Below are 23,175 nucleotides of genomic sequence, written 5' to 3'. Positions count from 1 at the left end.
TACATGTACTGTATCTGACAGCTATACACCTGGAAGCAGCAGGCTCTCTCTTTCTCTCTCTCACACACACACACACTTATTTGCCACTACATGACGACCTGCCACAATCATATATATATATATACACACACACACAGACAAACCATGTCATAACATCCACCTATGTGTATATATTGCATATAGCTGTTCAGTAACCACCGTTAACTTGACCCAGAGGATGGAACTTTGGGTAGGTGATATCTCCGTTTGGTGTGTGATCCTACCAGAAGGAGGAGACGTATAACTCCAATATTGTTGGCTTGCTAACGTTAGCCACTGGAACTGGAACCTTCAGAAATGACCTGGTTTGGTTTTCAGAGATTGTGTAAAAACCCTGCAGCTGCACTGTGAGGACTGCTGGAGTGATGCGTGCAGAGCTAATATTAAAGTGATTAGGTGTTGATAGTCAATAAATTTCTCTCTAAACGATTGGCAGGCTATTGGTTAAACAACAATGCCTCATTTTCTATTTCTTCTTCTTCTTTTCTTTGTGTTCAATGTTGTAGACTTTATTTAAAGACACCTGTGAGGAGGCGTGCATCTATAATCTATATATTTTTTTTTTAAATAACTTGGCTGACACATGTTAAATTAGACCAAAACTTAATATTAGCATGGGGTTACACATTATCATTTGCAACAGCTGCCATGTTAATGTTCTCACGTGGTCATTTGGATGTTAATTAAATGGAGATTCTCTCTATTCTGCCCTCTTTCAGTGGAGCTGAAATTCAACTTGGATCAGTACGTGAACAAACGCTACCCGGGCCTGGTGAAAATTGTGAGGAACAGCAAGCGGGAGGGCCTGATCAGAGCCAGAATACACGGCTGGAATGCAGCCACGGCTCCTGTCGTCGGCTTCTTTGATGCCCATGTTGAGTTCAACACTGGCTGGTAAGAAAGGGTCATGTTTAACACGACAAGGTCTAAAGCTGTTTCTCTGTCCTTTCTCACCTTTGCCTTTGTGGTTTGCTTTTTATGTTTTCAGTACAGAAGGATGTCATGTACTATTATTATCGTTGAAATATGCAGTTAAGTCTCCTCTTAGCATTTTGATATGGTGCCAGGCCGATTTCTGACTGAGACAGCACTTTTTAGTGACCCTTATTATTAGTCAGGGTTTACCATTAATAAGCTTTTTCTTTCTTGCACTTCCTTGTAAATTGTGAGTAATGGGCTTTAAGTCGAATCAAAAGACATAAACCTGTCCAACAAATACACACAAGAGAGAGAGACAAACACAATGAATTGTGAGAGTGAATGTATTTAAAGAGAAAACTCAAATGTTGAGTATTTCAACATTATTTTACCTGCAGGCTCCGGGCCTATTTTGTGATATGAAATTACTTGTGGGGGTCTCATTCCAGTGTCGGCCTGCTGCTTAAGTTTACCAGCAAACAAGTCGCTCAAATAGATGTAATTGGCACCTAATTTAAGCCTGTCATGCTGTCAGTGTTTGAAGATGAAGTGTAGCTTTTGTTCCCTGGGAGGCAGGAGGGAGGCAGGGAGGGATTAAGAAAGAAGTGGAGGATGGAGGAAAGAAATGTTTCAGTTTTAAAATGTTTGCAGTGTCCCTGGATGCAGTTCAGACCTTTTGGCTAACTTTATATACTAGGGACACAAACAAATATATTTCTCACCCACTGCCCCTCGCACAGTCAGGTTGAAACACACACTGCTGCAACTTCATTTCTTGGATCACAGTCATAAAACTTTTTCTACAGTATACAAGTAATCCAGCTGGTTGTTGTCTGCACAGTGTGAACAGGAGCTGCTAGTGGCCACAGCAGGATGAGCTTTCACAGTAAATAAACAAACAGGCTACAAACATGGAGGAACAGTTTACTTTCAAGAATCTGCAATTTCTTTTCAGCACTTTTCATCACGATTAATTACTTGATTCATTTAGGTTATTATGTATTTTAATTAGCAGATGAATATACACATATATGTATGAGGAGGATGACTGGCAGAAGAAAACAATATCTCAGAGAAACAAAGCAGTCTGGATGATTTCTAATAACTTCTGGGGTGGGTCTTTCTCACTCACAGGAGAAATACAACATGATGACAGACTTTCTGTCAAATAATGTGAAAAGATATCAGTATTGCATCACGCCCCTGTCAAATACTACCATGCTCACATATCATGCTACATGTTACCTACATGCCAGTCAAAAGCAAGATTTATGTTCATTTGATGTACTAAAGAAGGTTTTAAATGACATGAAAACACTAAAGGTCAGGCTGAGCATGACCCCGCTTCTAAAAAAAAATAAAGCATACTGTCTACCAGCCAGTTACTGTACTATCAGGCACACTGACCTTGAGACTCTTGTAAAGCAGTGATATAATATACCTTCATTATTGGCTGTCAGCACATTGTTTTGTAGCATGAATGGGAACTTCAGGCCCGGAGGCTGTGCAAGACGAGCTGCCCAACCAGCAGCAGCACTCAGGGAGAAAGTTGCATCATTGCCTGGGTGCATTACTGATGATAATTGATACCCTGGTGGTTCCCTCATCTGTTTCCCCATCTGTTCTTTGCTCAGAAATAGACGTGCCTTTCATGCCCCCACGTAACCCGTTCACCTCCGTATAGGTTTCCTTCCTTGTCAGTTCTTGTGCTATCCCACTCAATCCCCGCACCCCGGCTCCTGCTCAGGCTGTTTCAGCAAATTTCCTTTGAGTTAGTTCACCTGCTGCCATTGTGTGAATTCCACACACCACACATCTTTTGTTTCTTCCCCCACACATCCTCGCCCACATACCCTCCTCCATCTTCCTTTGATAAGCGGCTGCTTCACTTTTTTGTTATGCTGCTTCAGAGTTTTGTGTGAGGATTTATTTACAGGAGTCAATGAAAAGTAGAGCACAGTCAGTGTGTTTTTTTTCCGCCAGTAGACGCTGGGTAATGAGATATAGAAAAAGAGAGGATGACGGGCTTCTTTCAGATGCTTAGATATCTATCTCTGCGTGTGTGCATGTGTGTGCATTTATTATCTACTGTATGACTACATTCTGTGCTGCTTCTTCATTCAGATGGAGTCACTTTGGGTATCTACAGTATCTATTTGTTACAATGGAAGAAGCCCCCTATTTATCATAATATGATTATTCACCATTGCACATACAGTGATAAGTGAGATGAATGGTTGCTGTAGATGTTTTGGTGAGTCTCCCTCAATGACCTTGTACACACTGCCTGTGCATACTGAGCCAGAGACAATGCTGCCAGCTCTCAGCTGCAGTGCTGTGATTCATTGGCACGGCGCCCCCCTCCCACCCCATCCCCACCACCAACCCCCGCCCATCCCCCACTCCGGGCGTGCTGTACATTCGTAGCTGAAATATATTGCTGGTTCACATTACTGTTAAAGCAAGCATAATTGTATCACACTGTATAGCGCACTTGACAGCTGTTTCCCAATCCTCACAGCATGTTAGTTTATGAGGAGTTAAGAAGCGAGCAGTTTCCACCAGAGGAGTGATGGAATCTGATTTCCACGGCTTTACTCTGCTTTAATATGAGGATATGAAATAGTTGCCTATCATTAATGTAGTATTGCATCAGCTAAATTTTCACAATCCATCTCCTCTGACTCTTTATATCCATCCATCTCTGAGACAAGGGTTGTCCATTCTGCTCCAAACAGGACCAGCTTCCATCTGCATGCTCTGGAAATAAACAGGATTAATGGCAGGAAATGGGAGCATGTTGTGATCAGGACCTGCTGTATGCCATACTTGAACTATCCAGCTGCAGAGGGAAAGCGTAGGGAAATTGATATTTATTTGGTTTTTGAAGCCCCTGCACAGTTGCAATCTCAGGTTATTAACGATTAATGATTAGAAGTGTAGCAGCCGCTCCCTGCTGAGTGTGTGCTGGAGATAAGATTGTCATTGCGGGGCGGCTATAATGAAATACATGCTTCAGAAAGCAACACTTTGATGAATGTTGAATGCTCCGCTGCTATATGACCTGGTGAGTTTTTCTAAGATAAACTTGTGGAATTCATAAAAGTAAGAAACAGATAAAACTAACCTCTGCCTCATGTAATTATGAAATATGTAATATTTGCCACATCAGTATTTGATATCACTTCTTTTAATATTGTGGAGTTCTATCTCCCTGTCATGCTGTGCAGGTGCAATAGCATTATATTAAATTCAATGGTACATACATTTTAGAGTTCTTGAAGGCTCAGGAAATATTTCTTTTAGTAAAAGTAAATAATTCCTTTACTCACTGTGTATGGCAGTGGTTCAGTGTTTATATGTCTAGAGACAACAAAGAAAGCTGCAGCCATCCTGAGTGCTTCACAGAGCACAGGCTAAGCAGAACTCCAAAACTGCAGAAAAGACAAAGATGTATGCCACCTTTACATTTCTATCACCTACGCTGTCCTGAGCAAATGCATTTAGAAGTAGTGCGGAATCTAACATTGCATCGTAAGAACCTTTTCCAGTTCATGCTTCTGCATCCAACTATCTACTTCAAAAAGCCCCGATGCCATAATGAATTGAAATTCTACGTGGATACCTTTTACTTTCTATAGATTCTGCATTTTTTTTGTAGAACGCAGGAGATGTACCAATATGAATATGTGCTCTGCATGAACATGCCAATGCTGCTCTGTTAAAAACAGCCGGGCAGAAGGACTTTGGACAGCCTCACAGAGACACACACACACACACACACACACACACACACACACACACACACACACACACACACACACACACACACACTATCATATGCACATGCATCATACAGCAAACAAATGATCGCTTTCATCTATTTATCTTATTGAAGAGTTTAACACAGTAATTATTGACTCTTTTTTGAGTAAAACTAAACACTCTTCAACACTCTTCAGTATGAGCCATTCTCGGCACTCGTGTAGATGAACTCCCTCACAGTGTCATTGTTTACTTAACAGCTGTTGTTTTCTATTTTAGCAAAATATGGTGTAAATATATAGTCACATATCTCATAAACCATATCTAGTACAATAACCAGGGAATATACTGTAAATTACGCTAATGAAAGAGAATGTTTTTCAGCCCACATATTTAACCCCCAGTCTATTGTGTTGGAATAGGCATTATAGTGATAACACTAATCATCAAGATTCTATGAATACACTAGTAGAAGTACAGAAAATGAAAGAATTTGATTTTAGAAAAGAGTTACTTATTACACACTTATATGTGGATATAAATGTGTATAAGCACGAGTATCAACTTATCAATCATGATTAATAAGCATGCATGAATGCACATGGATCCATTTCTTAGTAATTTTCACTAAAAGGTTAGTGAGGTGATTCTTTTTTTTTTTTTCTTTTTTTTTTGCTTAACATAAAACACCCAAGAAATAACTTGCTGAATTCATTCTTTTGTGGAATTTTCTGCACCTTGCCGCCGAACTAAACTCTACTGGCACCACATGTATACTTTAGAGTAAATTTAGAGGTAGTTAGTTTTTTTTGATTAATTCTTTATTCATGCAGGAATGATTAATGCAAGAAATACAAAGTAAAGTAGAAATAAAACTGTTGTTTGAAACCTTAAAATATCATAGCTATGTATGGTCAAGACAGAGTTTTACTTGCTAACTCATTCAAACAAATGTACTGCCAAACTACCAGTAACTTTACTTGAAAATAAAGCCAGAAGATTTCAAGAACTAATTGTTGTAGATACGGTTCTTTTCAGTAAACTAATTACAAAAGCTAACTTGAGTTAGATACTGCAGGCATTCAGCTTAATATCACAATCAAGTAAGCTTAAAATCAGTATGTGCATTAGAATACTGTATGAATGTGCACACAGGGACAATAAAGTCTTATCTCAAAATGTAACAAAGAAGATATCGCAGCCGGTTTAGTCAAAAATGATCATGATCAACGCTGTCAGAGTTCATTTGGAGAAAACAACCTTGAAGCTGAGTTTTAACATGTTGACAGATATTAAATGAACCAGATTTCACTCAAGCCACTAAATTCACAATTTCATAAAGTGAGATTTGTAAAGGTTATTCTAAACACTAGAAATTTTAATGTTACACCGGAAATCGAACCTAAATTGACTTTACTATTATTTTTCCTGCCTGTGAAGCTCACGTGTTCTCCTGCGTTAGGTCCAATGCAAAATTAAAGGAGATCTTATTTTAGACAATGAAGGCCCTGTTGCTCTTGGGGCATAATTCTTAACTGAGTTAGATTCTATTATCTGATTGTTTTCTGCTTCACAATCATTAACAATTTGAGATCTATTATCTGGATATTTTAAATAAAAAATGTAATCTGAAAGTGGGGAGCTGCAGGGATTTTATGTCAGTACTGGACAAAGGAAGGACAGATTCTCTCAGGTTAAGTCAAGCTGATATAAATTGAGATTATACAGTAATCAGTAAAGGGATATAGAAAAAGAGGGGATGACAGGCTTCTTTCAGATGCTTAGATATCTTGTGCGTGTGTGCATGTGTGTGCATTTATTATCTACTGTATGACTACATTCTGTGCTGCTCCTTCATTCAGATAGAGTCACTCTTGGCAATATGTATCCTGGTTTGTTACGTACCATACTGTTTGTTTAATCCTGCGAAATGTGTGCTCAGCCTGATGTTAAGCTCAACAAAGGTACTCGCTGTCCTGTACAGTCAACCATGAAGAGTTAATAAATCAAAAGAGCTTCTGTGTCAGTATGAACTGCTACAAGAAATAGCATGGTGGAGCAAACGACAATGAAGATTGTCAACATGTATTCACAATATCGGATGAGTCATCGCTGGAAGGGGGGAAATTCTATTGTAATATGGAACTGAGTATGATTCAGGCGGATGTGGATGAATAACCCTCTCGGTGTTATGCAGATGAAATGGCGGATACAGCAAGAGGAATGACACAGACTCGTCTGTCAAAACCACATGTCTCATAATTTCCAGAGTGTCTCTATCTTATCAGCCTTGTGGATCCAGAGGTACAGGAGCTGCTGTCTGGCTCTAGGGTGTTTTGGGGTTCTCAAGGACGCAGAGAGATGAATGGAAGTTGTCGCAATGGCAGAGAGCTCCTCCCAAGGTTAGGGATTGTGGAAAGATATTCAGTTATAGCAACTCCTCAGCTAACCTCGACAAACTAAACACATCAGAGACATATGTCTATATCAAACAGCCCTGTCTGATGTGAAAAGAAAAGTCTTCATTCCAGCAACTACACATATGTTGTACACAATATGTTGGCCTTCATACAGTTTTTTTCAAACAATGGAATGACTTATTGAGTTAAAATACTGAGCCGGGGTTTTTTTTTTTTCAAAAATAAAATGTGTTGTTGCACCTGCAGCAGAAAATAATTCTGACCATTTATCTTTAAAAGTGTCAGTTATGTTTCAATCAAAGTAAATATTTGGCAGACATTAACATATCTGCACATCTTCCATTTTTCATATAGACCAATCAGCTAGATGATTTATGTGTGGTGCTGCATAAGTGCGGTAGTTGAAATGAGTGCCTTTTAATTGACAGCGTGGAAGTAGGGTTTAATGTGTTAGCTATTGAGTTTCAAAACACTGGTATGAAATGTGTTATGACAGGCTTTGGGAGGAAACAATGTGAAATCATGCATGTATTAAGAGAGCTGTATTGATTGCATCAGACTGAACTGGTAAAGTGCTGACTGTATTTTTAATGTAGGTCTCACAAGATCTCTTGGTCATATTTTTTAGCAAAAGTTGGTCAAAAACAGGCAAAAGGTGCAGGTCTGTCATACAAAACAATGTTCTGCATGTTTATTTTTGGGAAATACTTTCAGACATGTTTCTGTAACACTTATATAACTGCAGAGATAAGACAGAGAGAGCCATCTGCCTCAGAATGCCGGCTCTGGTACTTTTACCAACCACTCTCACGTTATTAAATGATTGCTTTTTCTAAGCACTCCTTCATATTTTACTGACATCATCCCATATAGTTCATTTTGGATCCCTTCCCTCTGTACTTTCTGTCCCTACCTTAATGCGATAAGTAGTAATTTTGCTTTTGGAAGATAAATGGGTTTCACTTTTTGAAGAGTAGTAGATGGGTGGGGTGTGGGGGGTTGGGAGGCAGGATCAGGGAGAAGACCGAGAGAAAGAAAGTCAGTGGGTGGGGAGATAGAGAGAAGTTGGAGTGTGGGAGTATTCGTGAGAGATACATTTATCATTTTATAATTGCGTCCCCCTTTTTAAATTTAGAAGTATATCGTGAAAAATTGGGCATATGAAGAGTTGCTTTGAAGATATGGTGATCATCTCTAGCATGAGAAGATTATACAAATGTAGCCTGTGCCCGCAGCACTTCAGCGTCATTCTGTACTATATGGATCTCAAGACCATGCTGCCCTTGGCAAAGGCAGTGGGGGCTTATTGTATGTGTCATTGACAAAAAAAAAAAAAAAAAAAAAAAGATTTCAGTAGAAGTCCTCTTGAATGACACTGAAGTTGCTTAAGTAACTAAGTGTGTCCTCTGCTTCATTCATGAATTTAGAGATCTTTGAAGATTTGAATAAAGTAACAATTCATTGATATGATTGGTTGAAGGGTTTAGTCTGTGTATTCATCATGAATGCTGATAAGCTCAGGCTTCATACTTGTAAGGTATGGACACAAGAGTGACATCAATCTAACACTTGGCAAGACATTTCTGTATCAATGAATATCCCAGCAAGTTGAGCTGCCGTCTTTATTATGGGGTAAATCTCCAAGAAATAAACCGCTGGGTTGTGGCATCTAGAGAAAGCATGCAGAGTTTGATGTAAAGCTTAATTCTGCCCACTGGCTAGAGCACTGCATATTGTAATTAGCTTTGCTCTCATTAATACATTTCATATATTTTTTTTTTTAACTCAGTTAGTAGATATACTGCAAGCAGCAGCCACTGTTAGTGACTTGTTCTTAGTGACTTATGAGTTTGGTTAACTACATGCTCAGGAGCTGGTGCTGAAATGCTCCATGAACTAAGACAAAAATCTTTATTAAAGTATTAAAGTTTGGACTGACAAGCCCATAGTCTTGAGGTGTTTCTCTTAAATTGGCCCTGCTCAGAGCTATTCTTGGCCTTAAGATATTTCGTGATTATGGTCTCCGTTTGATGTGCTCTTAGAGAATGTGTGCCAGCCAAAGCTGTCTTGCAGCAAAAACCATGAGATGAAGAATGTGGCAAGGCAAGACCTTTTCCAGAAACTAACTTGCAACCCTTCACAACGAGGAAAAAAAAGAGAGTGAAGCAGACTCTGCCTCTCTTTTCACTTGATGTGTTTTGCTTTATCAGGTTTTACCTCTTATCAGGTTTCTCACTAGGATAAGTGTCACATTTTGACATTCCGTTTTCATGAGAGGAGATATAAAATAGATATGATATTATTTGTTGTTCTATGGAAAAGTCATTTTGCAAGACCTTCGCAGCATAAACCGTGGAGGGATATGGATCCCAGCTATCGTTTTGAATGTTGTATAAATGCTGATTCGACAGACTGCGCCATCGCTGCAAAACCATATAAAAGTGCCAGAGTGAAAGTTGAGAAGACATCTGCAGTCATCCATAGCTGCTCCTGGAATAATTTTGTGGAATCAGGATCTACCATAAATACTACTCTATTCGATGTGTTTTATAAAATATGGGTTGATTTCCTACACATTTGCTGTGAAAACACATTTACGGCTTTCACTTTACATTTGCATTCAGTTACATTATCCATCTGGTCATTCTTGACCAGATTTATTCATTCTAACATTGTTGCAATATTAATACTTCAAACCTCTACAGGGCAGAATGAAAATATGCACTACTTTATTATTTGCCCTGTAGACTGTTCTCCTCACTCTCTTTTTTTCACCTTTTGCAATTGTGCAATAAAGCTTCTGCATACTTATAATTCAAAAAGTCAGTTCTGAACTCCTGTCTTTTTTCACATCCAAAGGGCTGAACCTATTCTGACCCGGATGAAGGAGGATCACACCCGCATCATCCTGCCTGCCATAGACAACATCAAGTACAACACGTTTGAGGTGCAGCAGTATGCCAACGCCGCCCATGGCTACAACTGGGGGTTGTGGTGCATGTACATCATCCCTCCGCAGGAGTGGCTGGACAAGGGCGATGAGACGGCCCCTATCAGGTGAGAGCCTCGGCTGGCGAACAGCGTCCATTATAGATGAGGATGTTTGATGAAATATGGATAGCCTTGGGTTATGACTTATTCATGTGTGGAACCATCAAACTAAGCTGCTCTGTCTGGTCCGACATGCTGTCCAAACACACAAATAAAGCCTTTCTCTAGAAAGCTGTCTAATTACAATGATGAATATCTTCATTTTGATGCAGGATCACAGGGCCACGGCGATGCAGTTTCATTAGTGTAATTGTGTGTTGAATATGAGCAGGGCGTTCCATTATAACTGGCTTGTATCATGTTTCTGTATAATCCTAGAATTGATTATGTGTGTCCTAGGTCAAATAATATTGGATTTTAATTGACTAAGAAGGAGTACGTGAGTCTTGTGTTACACAGAAATGGTCTTATATTCCAGTCAACATCTGTTTGACCAGGGCAGGCTGCAGTAACACTAACTACTTTGTCCATGTACTTAAACTGAATGCTAGATCTGTGAACTTGAGTTTCATTGAAGCATTTCACGTCACTTCTGAATGTTTCTCTTCACCTCTATTCATTGTAATTATCAAGAAAACAACAAGAAAAACTGCAAATGTGATTTTTGGTTACCGAATTTTGGCATAGAATCTAAATATACATGGTTATTGATATGTAACTGCTAATGCTAATGCTAAAAGATTTCTTATTTATCCATTTCATGTATTTTAATCAACGAGGACACTAAAAAACTCTCTGGTGTTACATTGTGGATGAGTGATATCAGATCTGGAAAGCTTGCAGCATGCACCAGCATCTTTCTTTGAAAATGATTAAATCAGCATTGGCCAGCACTGCTATAACAATAGGAAAAAACTTAACACCATGCTTTTGTTGCCACGGTAGCATGGAGAAGTGTGCATGAACACACGCAGTCATGTCTATTTAATTGTCCTTTAACATTTTAGCTGTCTCCCAAGTGCAAGTTTAACACTCCTTAAGACTCAGTGGGACGTGTAAGGAAACAAATGGCTATTTGAAAATGTATGAAATATTAAGACTGAATTGCCTTATTGCATGGGCATCTCAAAACTCTTGATGGACACACTGAACATTTCATATGCTGCTTTATGTGGGAGAATTGTAACTATAGTTTCTGGTGCAGGAGCCAAGAGCACAAGGTCAAGCCAGAGCCAGCATGAAGTAGCTTAGCCATTGTTTTTCATCTCCATATACATGGCACTGCTGGATAGCAGATATTGCTATGGGCTTGATGCAATACCACAGTGCTATCAAAGTTCAGAACTAAGTTAAAACATACAGCCATGCTTTTTTAAATGGTAAAATATATAATATACAGCAAGGAGCCAACTTGACTTTTCAAGCATATCATTCTTAGTAACCATGGATAATAATACAAATAGTGCAACACACTATCTGTCCTTCTGTAGATGTCTTCTCTTTAGTGATGGAACAGCAGCTTCGATTAGCATTCTGGTATTCTCACTTCAGAAATTGATAAGATGTATTTTTTATATGCCCAGCAGTTAAAGCAACATTATTATTATTGTTTTTTTCTTTGTAGAGAGATTTTTTGCCTTCTGTGACTGAAAACAACATCATGAGAGGAATAAGTGTGAGTCAGAACAGTAAAGCTGTGGATAAACAATGAGCTGAAACTAACTAAAAAGCTCTGTTAAGCCAAGGGGAGTTAGAGATTCGCTGACATTTATCTATAGATTTATAACTGTGAGAGACGTCTTTCACACTCTCACACATCATTTGATACATTGTTTTAAAAATATCGACTATTGTGGCTTTACAAAAATGAAATAAGTGCCATGCTATCACAGGAATCACGAATACAAGTAAGTTATTAAATCACATCAAGGACAGGCATTGAAAACATAAACATAAATTACCAAAATAAAAGTAAAAGCAGTCACATAAGTGAAATAGTTAATGTAGCATACAGGTTTTTCTAGCTAAAAGCTTTTCATATCATTTCTCAGCTTTCATATCAAGAATAGGCCCTGCAAGTACTTAAGGGAGTTCAAAGGCCTCCCGTATTTATTGTCGACCTTGCCATGCTTTTAAAGTTGATCAGTAACTCAGTTAACCCATTGGCAAACTGAACAGTTTCTGGAATCAGAATATGGCAAATCTTTGTATCAAAGCCTTGTCTGCTGTATTTTAAGCTGCCAACATGAAACATGGTGATGTATACCTTCAGAATGTCTTTTAATATCCCAAACTCCTAAGAGCTGAAGCATTCACACGTACTGTCAGATTTTGACCAAGGGCAACAATAACTGAATTCCAAACCAGAGTTTCATTACCTTGTTTGGCACAGCGTAGGCAAAGCAATAACAGTTCCATTTGATACACTTGGTCTCAAAAAAACAAACAATGTGATAAGAGTTTACACTGTGGACCTAAATATTGGATGTCTTATCAAAGCTCCATGAAAATCATGTATTATTGAGCATCAAGTGCTAGAGTTGAGACAGTAGAAAGATAAGAGGAACAGCCTCAGACACCACAGAGCTGGTTCATGTTCTCTATTGACACTTTGCTGCAAATGGACAGATCGCCTCAAGGCCCAGCTGAAAGTGTGTCGGCTGTGTGGATTTCTATCGGAAATCATTCTCCCACTTGTTTCCTCAAGGTTTCTGCCCATCAACAACAGAAGCTCTGTGGCTATTCAGAACTCAGACTCAAAGGCTGTTGGCTGTTAGGACACATTCAACAACAAAGCGGGTAAAAGGGCATAGGAAGGTACAACAGAGCCACATCCTGAGAGTACAGAGGATTGCAATCATTTTGAGATCACCAGGTTTCCTTGAGCAACTACAGTGATTATTGACAGGACATAATAGTGACAGAGTGGAAAAGTGGTGTTAATGTGTGGGCAGGAATTTTTTAAAATCACAGAGAATGTTGTTTCCTAAGTAGAAAAGCGTCTATTTGAAGGGGAGTAATGCTTTATAAGGAAGGCTCACACTAAAAACATGTGTAATTCCATCAGTTTTGGCTTAAAGGATGCAGTTAAAAATCACTTTTCAGGCAAAGAAAATAAGCAACATATACACTTACTTGCAACCTGCAATTACTGTTGAAGGGAGATGAATAGGAGAATAACCCTAACGTTAGATAAAAAGAACTTTAATATAAACCAGCAAATTGCTAACATTTGACAGAACTGTGGATACCACTGCACTTTGAATATGTGTAACAATAAATGATTCACAAAAGCCCAGAGACTTTATGATCCATGACTAATATTTTGATGCATAGCACCCACAAGAAAGAAAGTATAGAAGACATGCAATTTCCTACCTTTAAATTATCTGCCAGTGTCCAGTGAAGTAGTTTAATTAGGCTTATATATCAGGCATATCAGCAGTGACTTTTGATGGCTAGATCCTTTTAACAGAAGAGTATTTTATTGTAGTCACCTTTCACATTGAAGATATAATTGTGTATGAATCACATAAAGAAATAATAATTACTTCTAAAGTTACTAAAATCCCATTATTATGTCTGCATTTTTCTCATGGACCTTACCTGAAGCATCAGAGCGGTCACAAGCCAGATTTCAATAGAATCATCTTCATCTGGAAGAGACGTGTGCAATTTGGCACAATAAAGAGTTTCATTTCAGATCGCTCACATGTTCATACTGCATACTGCAAGCAAATGATGATAGGGCCAAAGTTAAGGGGTGTGAGGGGCGGATGAGCCCTGCAGGCTGACCATCTGTACACTAAAAATAACTAAACCTAATGACATTAAATGAGAAATCCACTGGAAGGTTCTAGCATCAATCTGTGATGTATAATGCAGTCCAGCAGTTATTTTGTGACTGTTTTAATTTCTCTCTGTGCTGTTACTCGTAGATACAAAGAGCCAACACAGCAGTGCAGGTGAAAAACAGGAAGAGAACAATGGCTGGGTGTGTCATTCTCACAAAATCTTTACAAAAAAAGCCACTGGGGACTGTGTTGTATTTCCCACACAACTGATAGCAGGGTCACACACAGAAAAAGCTGTGGTCGCACTGCGTCAGAGTTTATTGACGGTTTCTCTGTCTCTTCTATGTTTGATTTCTCTGTTAGATTGTAAAATGTTACGTTAAAATCATGAGTCAGGACAGCACTGTCCTGCTGTTGGCTTCTGGAAACCAAAAGTAGACGTGTAATATTCAGACTCTCTGCTTTCTCCAATTTTGGAGGAACAGCTGGCGCTAATTATTCGTTTAATTGGCTCTCATAGGGGAATTACTTTTTCATGGCTAAATATTGCATGTTTCATCACCTTGCACACCAGACAAATGAGAGAGACATTAGACTCGCCTACCATTTGTTCTCTTTTATTTTCCCACCACACGTTACCAATACATAAACCACAAAAGTTCTGACTATTATCCATGTGAGGATGTTTCTTTTACAATATGACAAGTTACCTGGGGTTAGAAAGCATCACAAACATAACAAATGTGGTCAGCCAGAGATTTCCGCTTCATCATCACATGCGTCTGACATAACGTGCTGAGTCTGTACTTCAACACAGAAAAGGGATTTACATTACCAGGAAGCTTATTCTAAAGAGAACACTCAAAGAGAGCTGCACAGAGTTTGCACAGGCAAGGTAGGTCACATGTCAAGAGAGGATAAAGGACGAGGTGAATAGGGCTGAGTGTGTGCTGCTGTGTCTGTCTTTTTATCTGCACAGCAAGTGCAAATAACGGCACTTCAAGCCTCTCTGTCACCACCTTATAATTTCAACAGAGACTGTGTGAGGCTAAATCAGGCCACGAGAACATATAAGTCAGCAAGCATGGGTCATTTTAGTGTGGGAAAAAAAGGTATTTAGAATAATCACCTAATGGTAGCAAACCATTCAACTAAGTGTTGATCACTGTAGTTTGTTGGAGTGAGAAAGCATAACTAAAATCAACAACACTTAACAAAAAAAGCTAGCACTTCTAACAAAAAACAGTTATACTTTCACACTGTTTCTTTCAAATGTCTTACTTTGAGCAACTTTACTTCTTAACCGACAGAGTTAACACATGCAGTCATAAACACGTAACACATACAAACAGGTGTTAAGGAAAGGAAAGGGGGTTAATAAAATAAATGCATATGCCATCCATAGGACACAAGAAGTCACTGAATCGATTGGTGAGTATGAGAATGATATTATACATATGTTATGGTCTTCACAGTTACCACATCTTAACCCAGTTGAAGAGATTTTGGACTGATATGTTGGACATCTCTCTCCACCACAATCAATAAAACGACGAATGAGGGAATATGTTTTGGAAGGAAGTAATGTTCAGTAGTGTTCAGAGACTTATAAAATCAATGCCAAGGTGCATTGAAGCTGTTCTGGTGGCATATGGTGGCCAAGCATCTCACTAAGACACTTCACGTTGGTTATTTCTTTAATTTATCACCTATCTGTAATAAAAAAATGTCATGGCAAAAAAAGTCAAGTCAAAAATTGGGCAGAAAGCTTTTCTTGGAAATATAATCACTTTCAAAATAACACCCCATGGTGGTGGTCCAGACAGTGTTTTATATGGGGTCTAAACCTAAAAGCACCTTTCTATTTGGCTCACACACTGTATGGCTCAGTGCACTCTTTTAATACCAAGTCAGTGAATCATAAAGTAGCTCTCTCCTTTCAGTAGTTGCGAATGCCATGTCTCTCAAACTGAACCAGCAGACACCCATTTGTCTGTTCTGTGTGTGTATGTAATATATGGTGAACTTATTCTGGGAGCCATTTCAGAAAGAAGAATGAAGTCACTCATTGGTCACTTTAGAGAAAAAAAAATACCGCAATTCAGTACTCTGTATGAATGCAATGCTTTTTGTGGCCCTTTGTCCCAGAGCACTTAGGACCTGACAGATAATAGTAGTGAAATGCAGCCTGGGGGGACAGCAGCTAAAGTGGGAACATTTCTTAAAGTAAAGGTAGAAAGTAACCACTTCCTTTTGTGAAAAAAAATCTCTTGCTCTACTAGCTGAACACTAGTTTTAAAAGTTTTACATTTTCTACCATTAACAATAGCTATGTTAAAATCTGATAGCTACAGTTAAAATGTCATTCTGTGTTGTACTGGATGGGAATGGAGAATAAGGTTAGCGTTCTTCCTGGTATTTTCTATAGTAATTTTCATTCCATCTAAATTTTAGGCTCAATAGGGTTTGGTTCACTTCCACCACTTTTGTGAACCTTATTCCCAGCTGCAGCAACAGCTGGTAAGCTCTGATACACTCACTGTTCACTTCCAGCCCAGCACCAAACATGAAACAGTAGTTAGTTGCACTTGTCTAATGATTACAGTGGAGCAGTTAGCAGTGACAGAGATATATTGGTAATCGGTGGAGACCAAACCAGAGCCTAAAAGAGTGAATATTGTAAATTGTGAACAGAAACATTATTCTAAATGAGTGCTAATGTTGCTTTGTGTATGTGTAATGAATGTGAATGTGTAAATAAGTAACCGTTTGTGATGATGTTTGGCACAACAACTTTATAAGATAATAATATGTTGTGTTTACAGTGCTGTACCAGGTGCTGCTAAATGTATTTTACTTTACCTTAAAGCTGCAATCCTTTTTAAGCGTGACCAGTTGGTGATTGCGATCGTGGTTCTGTGATTGTATACGAGACATTACTGCCTCACAGTGGCTGCTTTTTGTCAACTCAAGTAGACTGAGCTGGGCTGACGATGAAATCAAACTGTTTTACTTATACCTGTCCTATTCAAAAACACATTTTATTTCTAGTAAATTAGCTTTTCTTTTTTCTCTATACACATCCAACTTCTAAGTGCAATAAATCGATATTTGTTTTCAGCAAGCAGATCACTATATTCAATTGATACTGTAACTAAACTACAGCCACACTGCAACTAATGCTTAATATATTTTTTCCGAGCTGAATAAGGAAACTTTCCTCAGATCACTTCTGTCTTGATTACAATGATTACTTTAGCATTCTCTATGGGTTTGTGAAAGTTTAGTGGCTGGATAACGATATTCAAAATATGCTGTCTCTCTATGCTCATCCAGAACTCCAGCTATGATTGGTTGCTCCTTTGTGGTTGATCGGGAATACTTTGGCGAGATCGGACTGCTGGATCCTGGCATGGAGGTCTACGGAGGCGAGAACATCGAGCTCGGCATGCGGGTAAGCATTGCAGATTGTTACCTGTGCTGCTGTTGAAATGCATTCAAACTGGAAGGAGACTTTAATAAATAACTTGAAATGTTGACTTAAAAAAATTAAAAGTCACTGTGTTCAGCAGTAGATGAAATTACTCAGAGAATTGCTGCAAGAAAAACTGTTTTTAATGAGGCATTCCTTCAGAGCTGGAGGGTTTTTGTGCACAGTTGTACAGAAGGCCACACAAAGTCATAATTACAAATCCAATATTTGACGGGGTAACATTTAGCTGCACAGTCCTGCTTAGAATGATTTGTGAAATCTATATTCAGACTAGGAACGGCTTATGATGAAGGGCTTTTTTTTTTTACGTTTTCCAGCTGGAGGGATACAGCTTAAGATACAAAACCCAAGGGCGTCAACAGAAGCCATGATTAAACTTTGCAAAGTTTCTTAGATGGGAGTGGAGAAGAAAAAAAATCCCCTTAATGCAAATCTTCAGCCAAACCAATGACTCTAAAGGCTGTATACGGAAAATGTAAATCTCTTTTGCTGCTGCTTTGAGTTGAATTTAACGCTTCATGTGAGCGAAGGGCTTGCTGAAGAATTGGTTAGCGTTTAAATTCAGAAAATGTTTCTCTCCAGCCGAGTGGAACCATTCTGAATCTGAACGCACTACTTCAGCTTAGTGGAATGAGATATGCTTGAAAGATCCCACTCCTTCATTTAACGTCATCCCCACATCCATTTCCAAATCTCGAGATGGCTTCAACTACACCTCTGAAGTGTTGGACGTCTTTGAAAAAGCCCTTGAACGGCGGCCGGAGAATGGGGGTCTTGGTTTACAGATTGCTGTAGTGCTTCAAGCCACAGACATTTGGTGACCATTTGGCTTTTCCCCTACTGTACATCAATAGCATATTTGTTTTGCTATTGACTATAATGATACAATTATCTAGCTTCTTGTGTCTTGATAGGTGTTTTGTCGTTATCACAGAGCGATAACTCAGCATTACGTATTACGTGTCAGCCGCCAACGGCCTCCCCTAAGGTTATGCAGTGTTTTCTCATTCACTAGAGCTACTTATGTGTACCTAACAAACCATGCAACTGAGTTAGATGAGGTTCAGGGAGGTGATCAATTCATCTACGGCAGCTAAATGAAGTTAGGACAACTCTGCTGAACTATATAATCTAACAGTGAACTTCTTTTGGCTCTTACACACGCACCTCATTGACTCTCTCTGTCTCTGTCTTGTTTTTTTCACCATGAATATTTACTGTAGATTTTTGATTCATGAAGTGAAGAGAATACGCCTCTCTGTGAACACAATGCCATCACAAATGCAATTACCTCTCCTCTTGTTTGGCCTGTCTGGTTGGAAATGAAACACATGCCACAGAAAAGGAGGCTATTCAGCACATGTACAAGCTTGAATAGGTCTGCAGTCAACAACTAGCTTCAACCATTCATATTGTACAGCCGCTAATGGAATGGAGATGGGCTTCTGGTGAGTGGACGGCAATTACTCCTCTAAGGCTACAGCGGCTCAGGCAGCTCATTGTAGTGCCGGCTGAGCAGTTGCCATTTGGGATAGGCTTGATTGACAAGAACATGTTTAACAATTAGCCAAGGCAGCTCACAAAAGCTGAGCCTGCCCAGGATCATCTTGACTATAGGGGGCTGATGAAAGGCAGGGTTCACACAGAAAGGTTATGGCGTATTTATAATTTACTCTGAGTTCCGGCTTCTGTAGCTTGCTCTGGGTAAAAAGGCTGCCAGGATACAAAGAACTGGCCTTTTTGTAAGCAGAATAGAGGCTAGGATGTACAGGGCCGATCATACAGCACATATCACTGCATGTGGTGTTAGGAAGGAAGAATAAATCATAGATCTCACTGAAGTTGTCTGTTTGCTTGAGTGTGAAATAATATACAGGTTAGGACCTGTAAATAAAAAGAGATAAAAGAGAGCAACCAGAAAAAAAAAAGAAAACAGGTATGTAAAAGATGCTATCAATATTGGTAAAGAATAGATACATCATCGACAGCCACCCTGCTAATACATAGATTCTTAGTGAGAACTGATTGGAAGCAATATAATTATTGCTTAAGTGTCTTTACTTGATGTATTAATACTGTTACTGAACCAGCAACTAATGCTGCTTAACCTCATAACACATTTTTCCCTTTTGCCACATCTACTAGCAACATAGTATGATATCATCACCTTTTAAATAACTGTAAATGGCACATCTGAACTAGAACGTCTCGCTTAGTACGCGGCTCCGTTTGCAAACAGAGAAAACCGTTTGGGGACAGAAATGATGAATTCTACCACAAGTGTCAATATGAGTTTATCGTGTAATGTGTTTGCTGATATAGCACCTCAGGAGACAAGGACATTGCTTTTTATTTCAAAGTTCCTGTGGGCTCAAGTACATAATACTACATCAAATCTATGGTCCCCACAACTGCTTTCAACTCTTGTAGTCCAGTCTGATATTTACTGACAGTGAGCTGTGAAAATATAAGATTATGCAGACATACATGCAACATTATGCAAACACTATTTGATGCAAAACTGATGCAATCTTTAGGAAATGTGCTAAAGGCCACTTTTAAAGTCTAAATGTTATTTTAAATGTAAAATTACTGATTGGAAAATTCTCTTAAAGAGGAACGAAATGTAAACACAATTTCTATTTCACAAGAGACTAAGCTAATATGTTAATTTCCACAGCTCACAGACTACAGCCACCTTTTTTCCTTATTCCTGTTTCATTTCATTATTTAATTTTTTATGATCTTTGTCTTTTCTGTACAAAGCTGAGACATGATGCTGCTCAACCGGCACTTCTCAGTGTAACCGACACTCTCTGAATTACGTTGCGACAAAAAACAAAAACAAACTAGAAACCAATACAAAACAGCATGCTTTAAATGATGTTCAATAATTCAATATTGAAAAAATTTACTGAATGTAAAATAATACATTTCTCTGCCATACTGTATAATACCTCTGTGTTCAATTTAAATCACTGCATATTTTTCATGCTTTAAGTCTATTTTCTACCATTCTACACATACTATGACTGTACAGTGACAATGACTGTGTGCAGTATTTGTTTGACCCTGTGCAGTGAGTTTTAGTTGCTAAATTTAGAGGGAGAACAAAATCGCAACATTCAGTCAGCCCTTTTCCCTTAAATTCTAACTTTTCATGATGTGTACTAATTTGATTAATAAACATTTTCTGCTAGGCAACAATTTTTTTGTTCCTGCCAAAAAAGGGCCATTCTGATTCTAGGTGCGATTACCTCTCACAATATGTTCATGTGCTCACTTTGCCATCAGGAAACCATCCAAACTGCTTTATGAAATCTGTCTCATTTTCACAAAAGTCCAATCAATCAAAGTCACTTCCAAATCCAAAACACTTATGTGTATTCTCATATGGTGGCCTGCTTGTCCCACTGACGTTTATTGAAATCACCAGGAATTCCTTTCAATAAATAATGAATCAAAAAATGATTCTCTTCCATAACCACCTGGGCTGGGCCTCAAGGCATCAGGTCATAATCTCTCTGTAGTGAGGAGAATGGAGCTAATTAAAATCTAGCAGTACCAGAAGCTAGACAGGAGTGGGACATAATTTCACTTTACACCTTTTCTTGGTCCCCTCTGCATCTGGAGTAGAGTTATTACAATGTGATGACAGTTTACAGTACAACAGTTCAGTACATTTATTTTTTTTGGTTTAGATTTGATTTTTTTTATTGGTTTTATGTATTAAATATTTAGCACAAAAAAAATCACCACTATACATAATTCACAAATTAATTTTAAAAAGGGAAAGAGACAAATGCATGTGTGTGCCCATAAACAACGGGAGCCTCATTATTGTAGTTTGACTCAACAACATTGTCAGCAGCACAAACAGCTCATGGAGCCAGTTATGGTACTTTATGCCCAATTACTACAGTTTGCATGAAAAATTATTTGATGTTTTCTTCAGTATGTAAGTAAGCCAGTGATAGCTATCTGTACAGCCTTAGAGCCTTAGACAGGATAAAACATGGATGCTGTATCTGTGACGTCACTCGTATGTTTTTGAAGAACTGTCATGTGGTAGCTCCGGCTGTCACCATCTTGGCAGTCCTGCCTCTGCTACATCCTAGCTAATTCAAAAATAGGCAAAGATGTGGACCGTGGGTGGAGCTGAGGCAGGCTGAATGAACCCTGGGTGCTCAAACAGGACACCTGTAATGGCACCTAGTGCTCATGCTCTTATTTTATGCATAACTTAATATAATTTGAACAGGCGAGTTATATAGGAATTCAGCCTCAATACAGCTGACATATACAGAGAAATTAGCTATAGAGACCAAAATGTTATTTTTTTACCAGGCTGTAAACATGTTTATTTCTTAAAAGATGGAATAGCTGTAGGATGCATCAGTTACCTGTAAACCAGATAAAAAACCAGAGAGCCTGTCTTACAGTGCTCCCTCTCATACCACCTACTACTCTCATACATCTCACCATCATTTTTTTTTTCCAGATGGTAACATTGCTTCGTAGAAAATAAATAAATAACTGAATAAAAAAAATGAACCCAAGATGAACCACTAAGCATTATTTCTGTCAGTACGATAACAGGTGCTTCTTCAAAACAGTTGGTAGATGCAGTCAAATGTTGCCTTAGTATATTCTGAGAACATCTGCCCCTCTGATACCAATACGAAACCTGGATATTTTAACACAGTTGATTAACCTCACAAGCCATCTGGATTTGTAAATACAAATGGATTCAAAGCAAGCTGGCACACTCCAGATGTGTGGCTTTGTTGTAGGTGTGATTAGTATATAGTTTATTGTACCAACTCCTATATGTGTGCATCTCTTAACAAAATGATACAGTTTATTCCACATTATATTTATACTGTTACTGCTGCACTCCTCGTATTGGGATACAGAGTTGTAGAGTTGTACTTGCCTTGGACTCCTACAGGCTGCAGCCCTCCACAGCAAAAAGCAGTCACCTTGAAAAGGGCAGGGACGTCGTTATGAGGCAGCATTAAGCCCCAGCCATCTGTGGACAGCAGCCATTCTGGCAGCTTCAAAATCACCAGCGTGCCCATGTCCATCAAGCAGCAAATGACAGTGGGCGCTGACCATATGTGAGCCCTTTCCAACAAACTGAGTCATTTGAAAGATGAGAACAAATCTGAGGCGTCTGAGGAATTCTGATATCACACTTCTTCAAATTAAAGAGACAAATGTGGAGAATTATTGGATAAATGCAATAATAAGGAATGCTGCAGGAGTCTGTGGACATGGCACCATATACCAAACATCTGTTAGTTAGTTAGTTAGTCTTATATTTACTTACTTTTACTGCATATATAACTTCTGTGGAACCAAAGCTGTGGTGCTTGAGTCTGTTCTTATTTTTCATTTCAATCCATTTTTTTTATCATCTCAGTATGAAGAAGCACAATTTAATGGCAGCCAGTTAATAACGAGTTTAAGCTTTGTCGTTGGACAGGACAAAATATTTGACTGGAGCATCTTTGGTTTCAGCTTTACTTTTGTAATACCTGTGCTTGGTTTTGAACTTGTCTTTCCTAGCCTTAACTTAACTTCAACCCAGCTTCGCTTTGCTGATACCATACAGCTGACTCCTTCTCTCACAACACCACAAAGCTACAACATGGGAGGAACCATCTGTTCTCCATCAATACAGCCCACATAAAGGTAGCAATAGCATTGGATATTGATTGGGCATTTGTCTTTTTCAATGCCTGCATTATTT

The 23,175-nt window shown here is 38.7% G+C and overlaps 1 protein-coding gene across 1 annotated transcript in view; it reads left to right on the top strand.

Annotated features, from left to right (window-relative positions):
* galnt9 (polypeptide N-acetylgalactosaminyltransferase 9) overlaps positions 1-23,175 on the top strand; it is a 79,513-nt gene that overhangs the window by 34,924 nt on the left and 21,414 nt on the right. The window contains exons 4-6 of the mRNA XM_010733241.3: positions 759-933; positions 10,002-10,199; positions 17,264-17,381. Coding sequence (XP_010731543.1) covers positions 759-933; positions 10,002-10,199; positions 17,264-17,381 — 491 coding nt within the window. The remainder of the gene's footprint in view (positions 1-758; positions 934-10,001; positions 10,200-17,263; positions 17,382-23,175) is intronic.

The sequence above is a fragment of the Larimichthys crocea genome, chromosome III (genome assembly GCF_000972845.2).
Source record: "Larimichthys crocea isolate SSNF chromosome III, L_crocea_2.0, whole genome shotgun sequence".
NCBI classification, from domain to species: domain Eukaryota; kingdom Metazoa; phylum Chordata; class Actinopteri; family Sciaenidae; genus Larimichthys; species Larimichthys crocea.
This window is presented reverse-complemented; position numbering and strand designations above follow the sequence as displayed.